Below are 19,035 nucleotides of genomic sequence, written 5' to 3'. Positions count from 1 at the left end.
AGTGATATCTGCTAGCTTCACATGAACCTGTTTTCCATTGTTCTCCATAGATTTTGGTGTGTTTTTCCATTGTTCACCATAGATTTTGGATATGCAGTCAGTGCATGAAAGTGAGTGTGTATCCTTGCATGATCACGTCTGACCCTTGAATAATGGAATAAATTATTTCCTCTCCTCCTTCCACATTTGATAGACAGACTATCAAAAAACAATAGATGAGCTAAAGTAGTGTTTTGTGGAAATTTATGAGATAGTTTTATTTGTTCTGAGGGCATCATCCATGTCTTTGCTGGGCTTATTTTTAAATAGTGGTGTACAGAACAAGGATGTAAACAGATTTAACTACTAGAGTTTCTCTTCTGTCTGATGCTCCTCTGTAAGCTTGGTAAATGAGGGAGCAATTTTATTAATGCTGAAAAGAGCATTAAAAAGACAATAAAAGGTAACCATACTTCTTAACCAACTTTCACCAGTTAGAGCCTAAAGAGTATTCTAGAGCATTACATCAGTGTGTATTAGCATAGCCAGTATTATTTAACCTTTACTTACTTCTGTATAGGATCATGGAGAGTCTCTCTTGCTTTTAACCTTGGCTATTTCTTGTTTAAATTTGGGGGTTATTTTCACTATTCCCTTGAGAATATTTTCCTTTTATTTCTTCTATATTGCAGCTCTGTTCTGTCCCCATAGTCTCTTCATTTACTTTAGAAATATATCTTAATTTTTTTAGATTCTAATAGCAATCTTAGAAAACAAATGTCATTGAGTTTGGTTCAACTACTTCAATAATCTTTTTCTTTCATATGGTACAGAACTATATTGTATAATATATATCATTTTTTACAATATTGCATCTTGTTTGATGCTTAAAATAAACCTACCCTGATGTAAAACCTGGTGCATGTAGCTTTATTCATTTATGAGTAGAATCTCTGGCCTGATGCTAATTATACAGATGTTTTCTTGGATATGCCTTGCATTTTAGTAGAGAGAACATAAAGTCACTTTTTTCATTCATGTTTGGTAAAGAATTACCTGTTTTAAAGCAATGGTTGTGTTCACTTCAATCTGGCTTACTTTTATGTTACTACTGAAGAGAATGCCATTATGTTTTGTAATTCCTTTTGACTCCCCTTCCTTTATGCCAGCAGTAACAACTCTACAGACAACTTGACTAGGGAGCTGATCTGTATGGAACCTAATCTGAACCTGAAACCCTGTCCAAAACACATGCCAGTAAAAGGAACATAGCCAGAAAAAATAACTGTGGGGTTGGGTTGGAGAAGGAATCTCTTTCAGTGATTCAAGTAAATTAATGTGTATTCCACTTTCCTACAAAAGTTGATGGGGGTTGTTGTACTGCTTCCTGTCATGCAGGAACAGAGATAGAAAAGGTCAAATAGAAGTGGTACACTGGTTCACTCAAGGATTAGGGATTTCATCTCAAAGACCTCTCTTGTTATTTACAAAAATTTCTAAAAAATTATTGCTTTGAAATTTTTTGAATGACTCCTTGAAATTTGTCGTGATCCTTGGTCAGCTGTATTATGAATGCATGAAAGGACTTTATGAAATTAATAATGAAAGGACTGAAAATGGGTTGTATTCAATTTTTATTTCACTGTTCATCTTTCCTTTCTCACTGCACATGCATGAGCTGCAGACTAATTTCTGAAAAGAAACTATAGACAATTTAAACCTCTATGATCAATGCTGCTCACAGATTAAAAAACTGAGCCTGGATATGAAGCTTGAATATAATACTGAACTTCACTATTCTGGTAATGAACTTAATTCAGAACTCAAAGACCAAGAAACATACAGCTGCCAAATGAAATTCAACCCAGCAGACCTTAAGTGGAAACTTTGTCAGCTGGACAAAGAAGCCCTTATATGTCAAATTTCTGCTATGAGAGTGAGTGATGGATTTCATTTAACCCGAAACATACATTGTTCTGTTAGTGTCAGAAGATTTGCAGACATATCTCCTTAACACAGGTCTGATCTCACTCAGGAATTGCAGTTCTTGTCTTTCCCTGCTTCATCTACCCCTACTGTCTCTCTAGAAGTACAAATAAAAATAGTGTGAAACAACTAAACTTATAACCCTTAAGTACACCTTGTATTTTTCATTTGAGTAACTTAGGACAAAAGAAAAATAAGGGTAAGTCATCATCTGATTGGGCATGGAAGGTGTGATATTTTGGAAATGGAATGAACTGTATGTAGAAACCTGAAAATGTTAGGCGAGTTCATAATGTGGGCAAATATGAGGGCAAATACATGAAAGTATCATAATGAAATAAGCAGAAGATAAGGGATTGGCAGACCCTTCTGTGGATGAGCATGAGTGGAAAGAGAGAGAGCTCATTATTTTGAATGACATAAAAGAAGGTATTTCACTAAATCTTGTAGCAGTGTTAGACATTGAACAAGTGATTTTTTCTTAACCCTGTTGTCAGCTCTCTACAATCATTGCAGGGCTTTTGATTTCTTCTTGTAATATGGAAGAGTTTCATAATTCAGTCTTACAATCTGCTAACTGAAGAATAAGGGAAAACAAAGGATTTACCTGGCTTAGTATCCTGTTCTTGACAATAGCCAGAAGCAGAGTGCTGGGAAGCAGAATACAACTAGAGTAAGGACACAGTAGTTCCTCCTCAAAAGAGCCACCTGTTTCTTAACACAAGATGTGGGAAATTTCCTGAGTTAGAGCTGTCTTCTGTAAGTAACTTGCAATGAATTTTCCTTCTCTAAACTTACCCAGTTCACCCTTGAACGTGTGTAACCTTTTAATATTGAAATTGGAGGAAGTTACACAGGCTAAGTATATATTTAAGAATGACTACCTGTTGTTTCAATTTTGTTGACTTTATTTATGACTTCTTTTTTCTTTGGTAAAAATAAGCAGTATCTATCCTCTCTTTTTATGTGCTTGTTTCATAGATGTCTGTCATATTCCCCATTAGAAGTCAGGTTTATTTAGTCATATCTAGTATGGAAGCTATGTTGACCTCCCTTATTGCTCTGTTTAAACATTTTCCAATTATTTTTACTTTCTATTTGGAATAAACAAAAGAAATAATCACAGAACCCAAATACTTTGGGAACAATTGTAAATCAAACCAGGAATCTAAGCATTAAGATGTAGGAGTATAGCAAATAATTCTTGCAGTACTAATACCTGAGGTAAGAATCAAAAAATAATTCTCCTTTTTCTTAATTTAAGGCTGATCTTATAAAACTTTCTATCTTATAGAAAAATCTTGATGATTTTTCACAGAATATTCTGTGAATTCTGAATTGTAAGGGACCCACAACGATCATCAAGTCCAAATCTTAGTTAGTGACTCATAATGGGGATTGAAGGCATAACCTTGGCATAATTAGCACCATGCCCTAACCAACTGAGCTAATCCCAAGATCATCAGAATATAAGTCTTGATTCAAAATTTGTGGTTTTCTTCTTAGGGCTAATTCCATATCTCCCTCTCTTCCCCTCTGTTTTTGACAGATTGGTTCTCCATACCTTCTAAATTACAATTTTTCCTCACTTAGGGGAGCAAGAACTATAATTCCCTTGCTATATTGGGATCTCTTGATCTACGCACAAAAAGTTATGTGTTAAATTGGAGATTTTTCTTTTTTTAGAAACAGAAATTTCTGTGCAGCTCATCCTGTGCTTGGTGGTTTTTTCAAAATAGAGATGAAAAATGGGAGTAGGTTTTGATTATTGACAGTATGTATATTGCGTACTTTGATAAATAATTCATCTCCCCTTTCTTGCAAAAAGTTTAGCTACAAGCTGTAATTTGATCAAATACACTTGATTATCCTACCTCCTAAAGTTTCCTTTAGTTGTAAACAGCACATTTCACAGCTGCTAATGAGCAACAAATCTGTACACGCTCCAAATTGATTATGAAAGATTGTCTGTTTACGATCTGCAGATCATTATTGCTTGGGAGGAGAGAGGGGAGGAAAAAAAGGGGATGTTTAAAGTAATCATGGAAGCAGTTTTCTATTGGAAGTATTTTCCCAAGGAGTATATATTTTGTAAGCATGTGCTAAGATAATACAAGCCTATGTTTCATTTTAAAAGTTGCAATATTTTTCCCTGAAGTTTATATGATGTTGATCAGGTGCAAAATGATGATCACCATAGCTTGCTGTAAGAATTTTACATGATTTAAATACAGAACAGGGTGTTAATTTTTGGGAGTTAGTCTTCCTAACTCACCTTAAACTGCATGCTGTAACATACTGTTCTGCAGTTTGATACATCTGAGGAAAAGAATATGTTACTTTTAAAATACTTTTGACTAGTTCTTTTAGAATGATTGGATAGAAGTATTATGAACTTCAAACATTTTTTCACTTTTTAGTCAATGTTTTCTATCTGTGTATGTGCAATGAATGCTATTATACAGTGATTGATACAAGGATGCAAACATCCTGTGTCAGTTATTCAGATGGTATGACATGGTTCTTAATTTCTTGTAATGGTGATTCACTTATTAGCTGTTCTTATTTTTAACAGGAAGACAGTGATCCTGCAGTTCATGAAAGCCTAAGCATAGAAAATACATTATGGGCAAGCACTGTTGTTGCTTCAGGTAAGTGCTGCAATACAAAGCTGCTAATGTATCTAAATACTATTTACAATATTTCACATTGTAAAATAGTTTTATCTTCCAGGCTATTAAACTTTTGCTTTTCTGCCTTCCCATTGGTATTATCATGCTGCTCTAAATATTTTCATACATTTTTAATCCTCCTTAATAGCTTTGGGGGTTTTTTAACTTAAATTTTGATCTTTCAGTATTACGGTCCTTTGTAGCCCACTGACATCACTGACCTTTTTGATTTAATTATAACTTTAAGTTGTAAGGTGCTCTGTTCAATCACAGTGGATGGTTTTCCCTGCTGAAAAGCAAGGGTAGTTTTGCATATTTAGAAGCTTTTCTTCTATGTATACTCTGTGATTAGTATCTTCTAGTAGGCAAAGTCTTAATCAGAAAGAGAGATAAGTTTCGAAGTTAGGTAATTTTAAAATATTGGGATCCAAATATTATTACCATTTCATGTATGTCCCAGATATAATAAATGAGTACACATTAATACCTAGATGCTCTATTCAGACTTAAAACCATTGTAACTTTTTGGTTTTTAGAGCAGAAATTTATTTTCTTTCATTTTCACTCTATGGAAGAGAGGTCAAAAGGGCTGTAGTTATTCTTCTGCATGATGACTGAGAATAAGGAATTGAGAGAGCATGATTTCTGAAGAGAACTAGAATTTAAGATGGCGAATTGGAACAATTAGAAACAGCCAAGAAATGGGAAGGAACTAAAGAATCTCCAGCTAAATTGTAAAGTTAGTCCCTACTGTGAAGACTTCTTATATCAGTGAGGGGCCTGCTGGAAGTATGTGGGGAAGAGATGAATTCTGACGAGGTAGAAAAGTAGTCTGTGACTGAGCACTCCTTTCCTGAGTGTTGAAAAGATAGTCATGATTTTTGATTTTTAGTGTTGTTTGGTTTGATTGCACTGGAAAATTATTCTCTCTAAAACTTTGGTCAAATGGATGATGCCTAAAGTTGTCCTCAGGTTTTTAACTTAGGTAGCCGAGATCTTTAACTTTGTATAAAAAGATGCTTCTCATGAATTATAAATTTCAATACGGTATAAACTTGGTTTGAGTTTCCTTTTCCTCAAATCTATGTGTGGAAGAAAACTACAAACAAAGAGTATGCATTTGCAAACTCTTTAATTCTGAATCAGTATATTTGAATTTTAATTGAAAGCTGTTCATGTTTTCATTTCCATGGTAGATGATTTTGTTTAGAAGTGTAGCTATTGACTGATTGCTCTTGATCTGCTATCTAAATTTGGCACCTATATTAATGGAAACAGTTCTCCGTAAAATTTATACCTTAGGATAAGTTTGAGTTTTTTACTTCTGAGGGGTCTTGTGAAAGTTTAATTATATATGAAGGACTTTAGCTCATTATTGATGATGGCAGTGGAAAAACATAGGAAAAGATAATTCTCTTGTTGGGACATAGTTTTTAATAGTGGAATAAGACTTTAAGGCAGACTAAAGGCAAACTCACTAAAAAATACAAGGTAAAAAATATTGAATGGCTCTTCAAGACTGCAACGCCTTCTGAAGGGAAAAATAATGTGATCATGAAATTAAAAATTGTGCCATGGTGTGCATACAGAAGTTACCTTGAATTTAGATACCAGACAAAAATAATTTCCTTCAGTAACTGATTTTGTGACATTAATTATATCTAACCTCTGGCATATCATTCATTTCACTTACCTCATTTCATGTATTAACTGCAATTTAATACCATGGTAATGTGCTTCTCTCATGTAAGTACTCATTGTCCTGTAGGGCAAAAATCCAGTTCTTAAGAATTACTCAGGAACTGTGTGGATGTAATTTTAGCATTTGATAGGATTAGCCCTTCAGTAAAAACTAGGAAATTATTTCCTTCAGTCTGTTGCTTATCTAATAAGACATTTACAAGATCTTAGAGGTACACTGTGCATATAGTCATGAGGAAGACCATAAGATAAAACATCTAGCAATTTGTTAAAATTAAGATGTTCTAGATCTGGTTGATAACTGATGCATTATTCAGTTGTTTCCATCTCACTTCCAAGTTGAATGTACATAACTAAGTTAGAACACGATGCTGAGCTAATTAAATTTGCTTGGGTTTTGTTTTTTGGGGTTTTTTTAAAGTAGATTTAATAATTGAATTTCCAAGATTTGTGACAACTGAAAATCTTAATAAAAATGCTGGTCACTGTCTGACTGCATTATAAACATACATAAGCTGACTTGCTTAAACCTGCCATGGAAGGATATCAAAGGTGGATTCTGCCTAAACAAGTTTGCAGGTGCCTCTGCATTCTCTCCCCCAGTATAATCAGTCACAGCCCTTAATTATATCTGAAAAATCTAGTGGAAGAATATGCTTGTGCACAGCTTCTATACATAAGTGACACTAGGATTCCATGAAAACAGAAGAATATACAGCCTGTATTACGTGAAAATATGCAGTTTTTCCACTCTGTAGACAGCTACCTCACCCACACTTGTATCTGATTTCAGTGTCTTCACTGTCTAGGTTCACAGTTCTGTTACCCACTGGTATTTTTCACTGAAAAAGTCTATGACCTCTGTGTGCAAACCTAATAATTCTATTACTATTCCACTTTGGTTCAAGAAAGGGGATTTGAGGCCTGAGTCCAGGTAGTGGAGGGTAGAGTTCTGCCCTGCAATGTTTCCTGTACATCTCTTCATTTACCCTAAGACTCTTCAGTATGACAGTCTTTCATACTGTCTAGCTTGAAAGGCTGTTCCCTCCAGTGCTCTCTAAGCAGCCTGGACAGCATCTGTTACTAAGCCAAGCAAATTTGTGACCCACTGGGACCCTGTTAGGCCCTTTCCAACCCTTTGTAGGTTGTTACAAAGTGTTCTGGGTCAACCTAGCACTATTATCTTGACATATTACTGACTGATGGTGTCAGTCTCAGGAGCAGAGAGAGCTACATCACTTACATCCAGGAAAGGAATATGTACCTGAATTGCAGATACCAAGCCTTATTTAATTTTTAAAATGGTTTTTTATAGGACATACAGGACAATTTTTGGGTAAGGGGGCTCCCCTCCCAGTGATTAATAGATGCTGAATTTCCTGATAGAATTCTTTGATACATTACAAAAACCACATTGCATCAGGTAGGATAGCCCACTATCTCCAGGATAGATGCCATTGCTATTTGTCAAGGTGATGCAGAGGGTCAAGGTTAGGCTGGGAAAAGTGTTTGGGAAATTATGTGGGGAATACCTCAGAAAACTTGAGCTCTGGTTGCTGATGCCATGACAATTCTAGAAGAAAGAGACCACAAATCAATTATTTCACAGATCAGTTGCAGTAAATTTAAATGTATAACGGTTTCAAGAAATCTTATCAACTGCATCTTTAATGCAGATTACAAAAGCTCATGAGAATATCAGAATACTATAATAATGGATTCTACAGAGAAAAAAAGCACCTATTGCTAGAACAGTAGAAGTGACAAGAAAAGTATTTGCTATAATTTAAGACTTTTTTGTTTTCTTCATGAATTTTGGAAACCAAAAAATTGATTCAACAAAATTGTGTCATTCCAAAAAACTCAAGAATAAACTATTCCATGTCATTTTTTATATCAAAATATAATGTTCAGAAGAGTGAGGTTACTAAAATTTGTGCATTTGGAAGGTGTTTACTTTCCCTGGATTTAGTTTGTCTCTTTACCCCTCAAAAAAACAATAAGCTAAATGGGAGGGGGGAAGGGGAATCCATTTTACTGCACCTAGTATATACCCAGTTTCCAAACAGATAGTTTAGATATCTAAATGGAGATTCCTACTGATATCCAATCTGTAGGTCTTTTTGCCCTTTGCTGTAAAGCTCTGACAGAGATCTGGTGACTGTCTCTATGATGCTTATCCTAACCTAAAAAGGACAAAGATTAATATGCCTGGATCACACAGGAAGCCTCTGGCAGGGATGAAAATCAAAAGCCTTTTTCTCAAGTCCAAAGCATGCAGTCATCCTTTAGTTATTCTTTAATAAGTGAGATAGGAAAAAAATATTCTGAGTTTTCCGCTTACAAGCAGTATTCTAGCAGGTTTTTTAATAGTAACAATAAGGCACAGTCTCTGTCCTTCTTAATATCTGTATTATCACTGTGGAATTAATAACAGTGCCTGAAGGAAAGGAAATTTTGGTTAGTGAAAACTTGCAAAACTACTGTCCCTGGAGAAACACTTCTAAATATAAGCAAGTAACTTAAACCACTGAGTTTTCTGAAAAACTCTTAGTTTATCTTCAATTAAATTAGTTATCTTTCAGATGCTTGTGCTTATGGCATCAATGACTGTGGTGTTTGTGCTTATTGAAAGCTTCGGTAGGTTTCATTTCAGAAAGGCAGAGAGGACACTTAGCAGTTAAATTTTAAAAACCTCAAAAAGTCCACTACAGTATGGACTTTAGCTGATTGTTCTCCACTTGTGGTAATGATCAGTGTGGTTCAAATGCTGAACAAGATAATGCAGCTTTCTGAGAAACCTGCTGAGATACCTATTGAGAGATTTGTATTAATGAAATTGCATCATCATTTTGGCAGATGTCAGTCTTGTGAAGTCACTTTAGATAAAATAAGAACAATTTATATAAATGCACAGCTGTCAAAAGCAGTATTTTCTGCCAACTCCTACCTATGACTTTAATTTGAACACACCCTGGTTTTTCTATGGTTCATAGAGTGAAGATGTATGCTTGAGAGATACCAAAATTGGTATCATCACACCCAGGTTTCAGAGTATGCCTGGCTATCACAAGTCTGCTTTTCTTTTTTTTTCTAGGCCCATATTTGTTCTAGTGGTATGTCCTAACTTCTCTCTCCATCATTAAGCACTCCACCCATACCTATCAGTGATTGCCCAGTGTAGGAGAGCCAGTTTGCAGAGGCCCCATACATAGTCATACAGGAGTTGGTGCTTTTTGTAAGCTGAGGCTTGCAGTACAGCTGTGCTTTCAGAAATCCCAGATTGGATTCAGTTCCTGTTGTTGGACACCAGAACTGTCCCTGCTGCAGCCGCTGTGGGACAGCAATAAAACTACAGATAGAGTTCCCTACACCAATGTACTTCAGATTTAAGGGACGCTTAGTTATCACTGATACTGTGCTGATGTCAGAAAGTTTAAAATCTAAGATCAATGACTTGTTATAAGCAGCAGCTTAGTCAGATCCAACCAAAATTCTGCTCCAAGTTCCGTCGTCAAAATGGAATTTATCTGACCTTCACCTTTTAAACCAACTTTTCAAGGAACAAAATATGAGATAAGTAGGACAGTTTGTTTTTCTGAGCTGCAGCAGCCAGGTGAAGCTTTTTAGAAATGTGCCATCTGGAATGCAGAGTCCTCCCAACTTCCACTGAACTCAATACCTTTGAAGGCAGAGGTTGCTGGAGTGTGCAGGAAGAGATTCCCTGAAGCATATTGTCCAATACGTTCTGACTATTGGACACAGGTCAGCTCAGGATCACTCCAAAATAAAGTGCCCCAAAGGAATATGTGGACATTGGTTGGAGACAGTAGAAAGGGTTCAGAAATTATGGATTAGTGACTATTGGAGGAACTTTGGGGTGGTCTGGGCATTGATCAGTGGACATGAGCAATGGTACTATGCATCACTTGTTTCACTTGGGTCTTTGTTTTCTTTTGGGGGGAGGTGGGGTTTGGTGTTTGGTTGGTTGGTTTTGTTTTGTTTTTTTTTTTTTTTGCATTTTTTCCTCCTCATTACAATATTTATAATCATTAATATTATCACAAGTATTACTACTATGGCTGTTATGTTTACTTTGTTTCAGTCATTAAACAATTCTTATCTCAATGCATGAGTTGTGATGAGATTTTTTTTGTTTTGTTTTGTTTTGTTTAGTTGGTTTTGTTTTCTTTTTAATTTTTTTTTCCTTATCCTCCTTGCCATCCTGTCATTCGTGGTCTGGGGAGGAAGTGAGTGAACAGCTGCATAAAACTTAGTTGCCTGGGGTTAAACCAGGATACATTCTTATTTTTGAGTAAATGCAGACATCTTTAATGCAAACATCTTTCACTATCGTCATTTTTGTCTTTGGGAGTTTCTTCAATTTTTTACAATCTGTAACACTACAAGAGAAGTGGTAGCAGATCTTATATGAGGTTCTAATTGCCAAAGACAAATTAAGTTAATGTCAGACAAACATGTAATACTTCTCCTTTTTCAAGAAGTTTCCTGAGTAGGCAGTTTTTTAATAGTTATGTTTATTATTTCTTCATATCATAGTGACCCCAAAAAAAATTATGTTATTTGTTGTACTGCCATAAAGCCATTTCAGGTTACCTTATGAAGTAATAGAAATAAGGGGAGTTTTTTATGCTAGAAAGTGTTATGTAACATATTAATAAAAGAATTTTTTTTAATATAAAAATTTATTTAGTGATGCTGAAGCCAGATTTTCCGATACCATGCTGTAAAAATTGGCTAAAAATAATTTAAAAATTAAGATGTTTATAAGCTAATGAAGATAATATTTCTGTATAACACTCTATCAAAGTAATTAATTGGCTGAACCAGATTTTACTTCATTATAGATGGCACAGGTGGCAGGCAGTTGGTGTGTGATGTGTTCAGCCCCACTTTACTAATTTTTTATTCACTCTGCAGTTATTTATGCTGTCCTAACTTCTGAAAACAGCTGGAGGAAATTTTAAGTTCAAATACAAGTTTCTAACGAGCTCCATTGGAAGTATTGTTTCCATAAAAAACAAGGAAAGCATGTTATCTTTACGGGTGTTTATTGCAGAAGTTAAAATAATTCTTCATTTTACATTCTGACAATCAGCAGTCACAGTGTTATGCAGAAATATTGGGTTTTTTTTCATACATTTGATTTATTTAAGGAACTAAATTAGTGCAAGTTGTAATTTGGGAACATCTCTCATTTACCTGACACCTCTGGGATTTTGTTTGTTTTTCAGGAACTGTAATTGGTGTTGTTATTTACACAGGCAAGGAAACACGAAGTGTAATGAACACATCCAATCCAAAAAATAAGGTAAGTTAGTCTTACTCTGGAATTGCCAGATTCTGTTCTCAGAAGAATTAAAAAGAGATGTACCTAAACCCAAAAACCTAAAAGCTTTTGCTGTGGTATGTTTCATGTGTGCGCTGCCTTGAATTTTGGTACAGTCTGCCACAGTCTCCTTTTGAAAGTAAAATTATTCTTCCTTTAGCTAGGAGTATTACAGGTGGTAATGTGGGCATTTGCCTTTGAAGTATCAGTGTTCATCTTCAGACCTTTATAATTCTGTCTCACAGCTAAATATTAATTTTCACTTCTCTCAGATTATTTTACTGTTCAGTATTTGGCTAAAGGTAAACTGTAGTTTTAAGGAGTGTTTATAACAGAATACTAAAGTTTATTCAGGCTACCAGTGGTGGTAGAACAAGATAATTGATGTTCCAGTCACTGCCCAGAGCAGTCTTTCAGGGATTTTTGCAAGCAATTAAAACATTTTAAAGAGATTTTTCTGTCAAGAAGATACCAGAGGTTTCAGTACTTCCCTCTGTACAAGATTCTTTCAGGTCTAAACAAAGCAAATAGCTCTTCATTTAATCAGTAATGTTTCTAATGTAAGTTGGGGAGCACTCTCAATTTTAAAGAAATAGAACTTCAGCTGTGGGCTGTACCTTACAACCTAGACCTGTGTTTAGTAAGATAATTATATTAAGAAAGGAAAAAATATTGCAAGGGGTTTAGAAAAAAAATCATCAGTGACAGGTTGCCATTTTCACGCCATTCATAATAAGTTGCTCTGAGTAGAAACATCAAGAGTGAAATGATAATACAAATTGCTTGAAGCAGTTATTGCAGTCTCCTGAGTGTATTGATTTGTATTTCTAATAAAGAGATGCTTTTAAATGTCTCATTGACAGAGACAGGTGATATGTACCATTATGAGGATTAAGATGGCCTTTTATTATTTTAATCTTTGTAACATGCATTTTAAAATAATAGAGTAAAATGGAAGCAGAATGTTTGTGGTGTATGGTTATTTTCTCTTCTACCTGATACAAAGATGAGCCCTTTAGTAACAGAATCTTTCTCTCAAGAATTCTGAACAACTTCTCCCTAATAAATAATTTGCACAGGTGTTTAAAATGAAATTATTTAATGTAGCAAACTGATAGGGAAGTATGCATCAGTGTAGCATGCATTACCTAAATTCAACACATTCTGGGGATGTATTAGGCTTTTAGTAAATGTTAAATTTTTTGTATGTGACTATTTCAACAATAATATTGGAGTGGAGATTTTGTCTCTGTGAACTGAACAACCATGTTTAAAGACGTAACCAACATGTAACATGGCCAGTTAGGATGAATTTGGGAACTGAAAACAGGAAAACACTTACAGCTCTCACAGCTGAGTAATTAAGTACTGCACTGTAAAAAATAGTTGTCATCATTTTTAAGATGTAATTTTAGCTGTACCTTTATTTGCAGTCTGCATCTTATTTTCTCTCCATCTTCTACCATGGGATGAGATTGGTTTGCATACTTCTGTATGATGAGACACTTGCTGTCTGTCGGTGATATTTTGTGCTAGCTAGCCATGTAGAAGGTAGACAAACAGTACTCAGTTCATTCCTCCTCTGTGTATTCAGGGATCCTCCTGTGTTTTGTCAAGCTTGAAAATAATGGTTACATATTAGTTAGGGTATGTAGCATTAGGACCCAAAAGGAGGGCAAAGGGAGTCTAAAATAACCTTTGAGAGTAGAAGATGTATTACATGTGAGAGATTAAAGATTTGAACATTTTAAAAAAGAAATTTGCATACAACTTGCTGAAACAAAATCAAAATTAAATTGATCGGTTTTGCTATTGCTGCAAACTTGAGAGGAAATAAGTCTGCAGCCTGTTCTGCTTTAGTAAAGCATTGCTTGAAATACTGTTTGAAACCAGTTTAAAATGGCACATTGTCTCTCTCTGCTGCTCTTTGAAGAAAATAAAAATAACATTTTAGAGATTTTCCTGTACAATGTGTTGATACACTCTTGTTGGGAACATAGTTCAGTAATGCTGGTGTCTTCTTTCTCTGGGAGAAAGCAAACACTAAGATCTATGATTCCCAAATTACATTGTCAAACTGAAACTCATATGTCCAGAAATAAGCAAGAAATTCATGGACCTGACTCTTTTATCAGTACTCTCTTCATTGAAATACAGATAGGTGCTACAGTTGTATTTTTTTTCTGGAGAATAATATTACTGCTGTACTTCATATTATAAATTTGTTTTTTCTAATGGTAGATTTTTAATTTGCCTTCTTAACACTAGATGCTTTTTGAATGAACTAATATTAAAATTTAAATATGCAGACCTGCTCTATAAATGCTCAGCAAAAGACTAAAACTGAAATAAGTTTTGGAAAACTTGGACAGGAAAAATTGTGAAATTTATGTACCTGTTCAAGCATGGGATTTATCTGTATGTTAAACCTAGAAGGATTTATTGTGTTTGCTGAAGTGTTTAGTCATTCAAGCAACAATTTTCTTAACTTAAAGTCAACGCTTACTTGTTTTATTACAATTGTAAAAATTGTTTCATTGCCTAAGGATGCAAACACAGTCTGAAAAACACAAAGATAGAGAGTGTAGAATTTTCTTAATGGATCAATTCAATATGTTTTTAATTCCAACAATATAAAGAAAAATTATTTCTGGCAAGGTTTAATTTCAGTCTAAAATGATATATGTTCTGTGCTTCAGATAAATGTGGAAGTAGTAACATCAACATTATAGTGTAATGACTCTCTGCATTTTACCTCATTGGCAGTCACATCAGCTTACTCAGGAATGCAGTTCCAGTCTGTAAAGGAAAAAAAAAATCAGATTGAATTGTGCTCCTCACAATGCTGTAATCAGTAATCAATCCTATTTGGATAGATGTTCTTAAACCTTGGCTTTCTGGATGAAGTTGGACTTGTCAATGCTAAAGGTCATTTATAGGTGTTAATTAACCAAGAGGGAAATTAACAAACTAAGGTTATTTATTTATTTTGTCTGGCATTTTGCAGTGTTCTCATTCTTCTTTAAAGTGCAGAACAGTTTTTTGTTATCTAAATTCAGAGTTGCTTTTGCAGCTTTAGTCTTCATAGAAAGCAAGACTGTTGGTGCAACCTTTCTGCAAATGTGACTTGTTTCCATCAATGGAAACAGATTTTGAGGGTGAAGTTAAAAAACCACAGTATCCTTGTCAGGAGATGGAAATAAATTCAAGGTAATGTATTTTGTGAACTAAGACTGAAACATAAAAATTTCTTGGACTTTGCAATATATATGCACCCAGAAAGTACACAGTAATGCTTCAAAATTAGTAGAAATTATCTTAAATGGAACTGCTGAGAAACCAGTAGCCTCTCTAAAGGAGCTACACCATGTAATCTGCCTAGTGTGCTTCAGATAAGTATAAAATAGTTTTAATGTTGCTAATCCTTACAAGCAGCATTCAAAACACTTTTTCTCCCCCCTTATTTTATGGAATTCTACATCTGCTGTTAAATTTTAACATCAGAAGTAAAAATTCATAGTAAACATTTAATGTTCATCAAAGTAGTAATATTGTTTTTACCCTAATTCTTAACTAGCCTGAAAGCTAACTACTCTTGTGGTTCCTGCTTTTGTTGCTTGTTTGCTGTTTTGATTTGTTTTTTTAAACATATGAAAATCTCAAAAGGGTGGTTGGTTTTTTTTCTTTTTGTGTATATATGTTCCCTTGGTTGTTTGAAAATGGCTTTGTTATTCTGGTAAACTGTGGTAAAATCACTTTGCTGCTCTCTCTCTCTCTCTCTCTCTCTCTCAGTCTCTCATTCTTTCTCTCCTCCCAAACATCTCTTTCTGTTTTTTTGTGACCAAATTTACTTCTCTGTGTTTGAAATGCTTTTATCTATGCTCGTTCTCCATTTTTTATGAGGATGATTTTTGAAAAATATTTGCTAAAAGAAAGGATACCCCTCCCTCCAATTCTTTATTTGGACTGAAATGGAATGGCTTCATGTGGCAGATTCATGTTGTCCCAGAAACTGATGCCACTTCAGCATAGCTATTTCAATATTCAAAATATATGCTTCTTCTGCCTTGACACATTTTCTTGAACAGCAATAAATTAGGTTGTCCAACATCTTGTTAGTGGCATTAGTAAGCCATTCTTGTCTCTTCTACCCGAAAAGCTGACATTTCTAAGTCCAATTTGCATTTCTGTTCTGAGCTTCATAAGGGCATTCACTTTATCCTGCTGCTACATTGTTGAGCAAGAGCCCAGTAATTTCACTTGCATATTTTTTTTTACTAAATTGATAATTTCATGTTCATAGTCAGTTTGAGAAGAATGGCTTTCTCTGGCTGTATGTCTGAAGGGTCAGGGTTAGAGTAGAACAGTGGAAACTGTTACATGGCTCTTCATGGCAAATGTCAGGGATTTAAAGGAAAAATATTTATGCAACACTTTTTATTTTAGTATAGTCTGCGGTAGTTAATCCTCCTAAAAACTTCTCTTTGTATTAGATAAAACTGAGAAAGCTGTCACCTACAGGTAATATGTAGGTGACATGCTTAGCTTGTCCCCTGACACAGAGCTTCTGTCCAAGGAACTGCTTAACTACCAGCTTCCCATGAAGTATGAGAATCATTTTCTTGGTGTACAGGAGAATTTGTGGGATCAGACCACAGAGAGATACATATCATGTAGTGTTTTTGATGCTTTTCTCTCCATGTGCTTTCATCTCTGAGCAAAGGAAGGAGAGTAGCACCTTGAAGAGCCTGGTGTCCCTCAGCAAGAGGGATGGAACTGTGTTGGGTAAGGAGGAAGACAAAAGGTACTTTTTTTTAAGGTTTGGAAAGAAAGGGCTAAATGGCAGAGGAGGCACCTTTATTGTTCCAAAATTAGAATGTAGGAATGTTGATGCTTGGAAGCAGGCAGCAGTGTTTTAGCAAACCAAAGACAAAATTTGTGTGTCCTTTACTCTGAGACAGAGAGAACACCTACCTACTATAATTATCTTTAACACCATTAACTGAAATAGCAAAAGTGTCAAGTGGGAATTTCAATCCTTAGATGACTAGTATGGAAAAAGCATAATTCCACTTAAAGGAGCTGAGGTTTTCAATTTTCTTTGATATTTAGAAAACTGGAAGAATGCTAAATTTATACCATGATTTTAAGACAATAAGAAAACAATAAGACTGGAACTCTTGACTGACTTCATTGAGTGTATATGTGGACAAAAATCACTTAATGTAGTCTGTTGAGCTGGGGTGTTTTGTACAGTCATGAATTTTATTTATAGCATGCTGCTTCTTTTCAGAGACTTGGTGGGGCACTTTTTATCCCCATTAGCAATGCTTTTCAAGTAATGGTGTATATATTTTTATTCTCTTCTTCTTTACATTGTTCTCCTCTAAAGAAATAAAATGGTAATACTGCAAATGGGAGACTGAGGCACAGAGATAAAGGAGGTGGGGGGGGGAAAGCAGAAGAACCACAAAAGAGACAGGAGCTGAGAGTGGTCAGTTTAAGGTATTCAACTTCTTTTCTCATCCAACCTAGCTGAATGTTTTACAGTACTCTTAGGTTTCAAAATCCACTGATTTTGGGGTTGTGTACACATGATATATATGGGTTTGTATGTATGTGATGACTGTAGCCTTAAAGTTGATCCTCATGTATTTTCTTTGGCATCTTAAAATAATTAGGTCATCACTTGCTTATCTACTTTGCTGTTGTATCCCTAAGCTAAAGAAGTTGTTCCATGATGTGGCCTGCTATCAATTCACAAGTTAAAGTTACAGAATAACCTATGCCCTAATTTCTTATTTGTTCTGAAACCAACAAGTAAACATATCATGCAATTGCTATACCAGGCACGTGATAGGTCTTTTCTGGCTGCATGTAAGTTGTGTGGCACACTGTGTTGCTGTGTGGTGCCTGAGGCACTCAGAATGCTGCTCAAGGACCAGGCTGAAGAGCTTGGCTGTGCTGTGTTAAGGTGCTGCTGCTTGGGACGTGGATGTTGAATCGCTGTCCTTTTTAAGTTGGTGCCACTTTTTGTTTACAGAGTTTAGTTCTAAACAAACTCAGTGCTATACAACAATATACAGAACAAGTGAGGCAACGGCCCTTCAGTAGTGGGAGAGAATTCTCACTGTACTCTGGGTATACTCATGAGTTTACTGTGTATTTTAGAGTTCATGCCAAACTCTAGCACTGATTTTGCAAAGCCATATAATTTATTCACAGCTGTAAAATTCCTACAGTGGTAAATTTATTCCCTATTGCAAAGCTGTAGAAGGATAAAAATTGATATATGCCAGAATGTTAATGGCAAGCCACAAACCATGTCTAACTTGGAGTCCTAAATTCTGGCGATTCTCATCAAGAATGTTACTTGATGTTCTGTGATATCTCTCATCCCATGTTGGAGACTCCCATGAAAAAGTTGCTTGGGTTTTGTTATCTTAGTATTTTTAGAACATATGTAGGTTAGAATTTGTCTCAGTAGTTCAATGTCATTTCACACAGGTGTTTAAGGAAGGATCAGTGGTGGAGTACACCATTTCTGAAGTACTCTATAAATCTATTAAAATAGATTAACCTCACAAAATTGTCAGAACAATTCTTTAAAAGGATCAAGTTATGGAATAGCAACAGCATGCTATTTAGCTTATCCACCAGAAATTACATGTATTTTACCTGGGACAACCTAAGCTAAAATTAATGATTTATGGTAAAATAAAGAAATCATTTGAAATGTTGTCATTCTACAGGAGACAGTGCAAAAGCACATTTGGCTTGTGTGGAATATACTAGTAAGCTCTCAAAGAGGGAGACCCTGATGGCTATTTCCTCTCAGCTGCTGCCTCCACTGCTGCTAATCAGCTGAGGGAGTTTGCTTTTACCTTTGCATTGCTCCTTTTGGCTTTGTTGCCATTCAGAATTTAAGCATGCCCTTGGCAAAATGCAGCTGCTGGGAGATGAGGGTAGGGGCAAAGGGCATGGCCTCTCAGAGGGTACTTGGAACCTCATCCCATGGCTTAGGACTGCACCATTTTCAGAAGGCTCTGCCTGCAAGTGCTTGCTGGCTGTGAGCAAGCCAAAGTGGTGGCAACTAAAATACTGATGTTGTGGAAGGAGGCTGCTGTGCATTTTCCTACATTAGGGTTATGTTCTGTGGACTTGGTGTTTGTTAATAAGAACAATTGTACCACAGTCAGCACTTTTTTGTTGTTGTTGTTTTTTTCTTTATTGTGTGTATTTTATAGGAAATCTGAAACCTTATTTTTGGAATTATTTTTTCCTTAGTTAAGATGCATGCAAACACATTTCTTTGATATATAGTTCCAAAAACTTGATGCTGCAACT

The 19,035-nt window shown here is 35.3% G+C and overlaps 1 protein-coding gene across 2 annotated transcripts in view; it reads left to right on the top strand.

Annotated features, from left to right (window-relative positions):
• ATP9B (ATPase phospholipid transporting 9B (putative)) overlaps window positions 1-19,035 on the top strand; it is a 150,473-nt gene that overhangs the window by 72,417 nt on the left and 59,021 nt on the right. For both annotated transcript variants that reach the window (XM_054514570.1, XM_036402314.2), the window contains exons 10-11: window positions 4,541-4,616; window positions 11,594-11,670. In XM_054514570.1, the coding sequence (XP_054370545.1) occupies window positions 4,541-4,616; window positions 11,594-11,670 (153 nt within the window). The remainder of the gene's footprint in view (window positions 1-4,540; window positions 4,617-11,593; window positions 11,671-19,035) is intronic.

Source organism: Molothrus ater, chromosome 1 (assembly GCF_012460135.2).
Source record: "Molothrus ater isolate BHLD 08-10-18 breed brown headed cowbird chromosome 1, BPBGC_Mater_1.1, whole genome shotgun sequence".
Classification (NCBI taxonomy): domain Eukaryota; kingdom Metazoa; phylum Chordata; class Aves; order Passeriformes; family Icteridae; genus Molothrus; species Molothrus ater.
The sequence above is the reverse complement of the archived record's forward strand: the minus strand, read 5'-3'. Positions and strand labels throughout refer to the sequence as shown.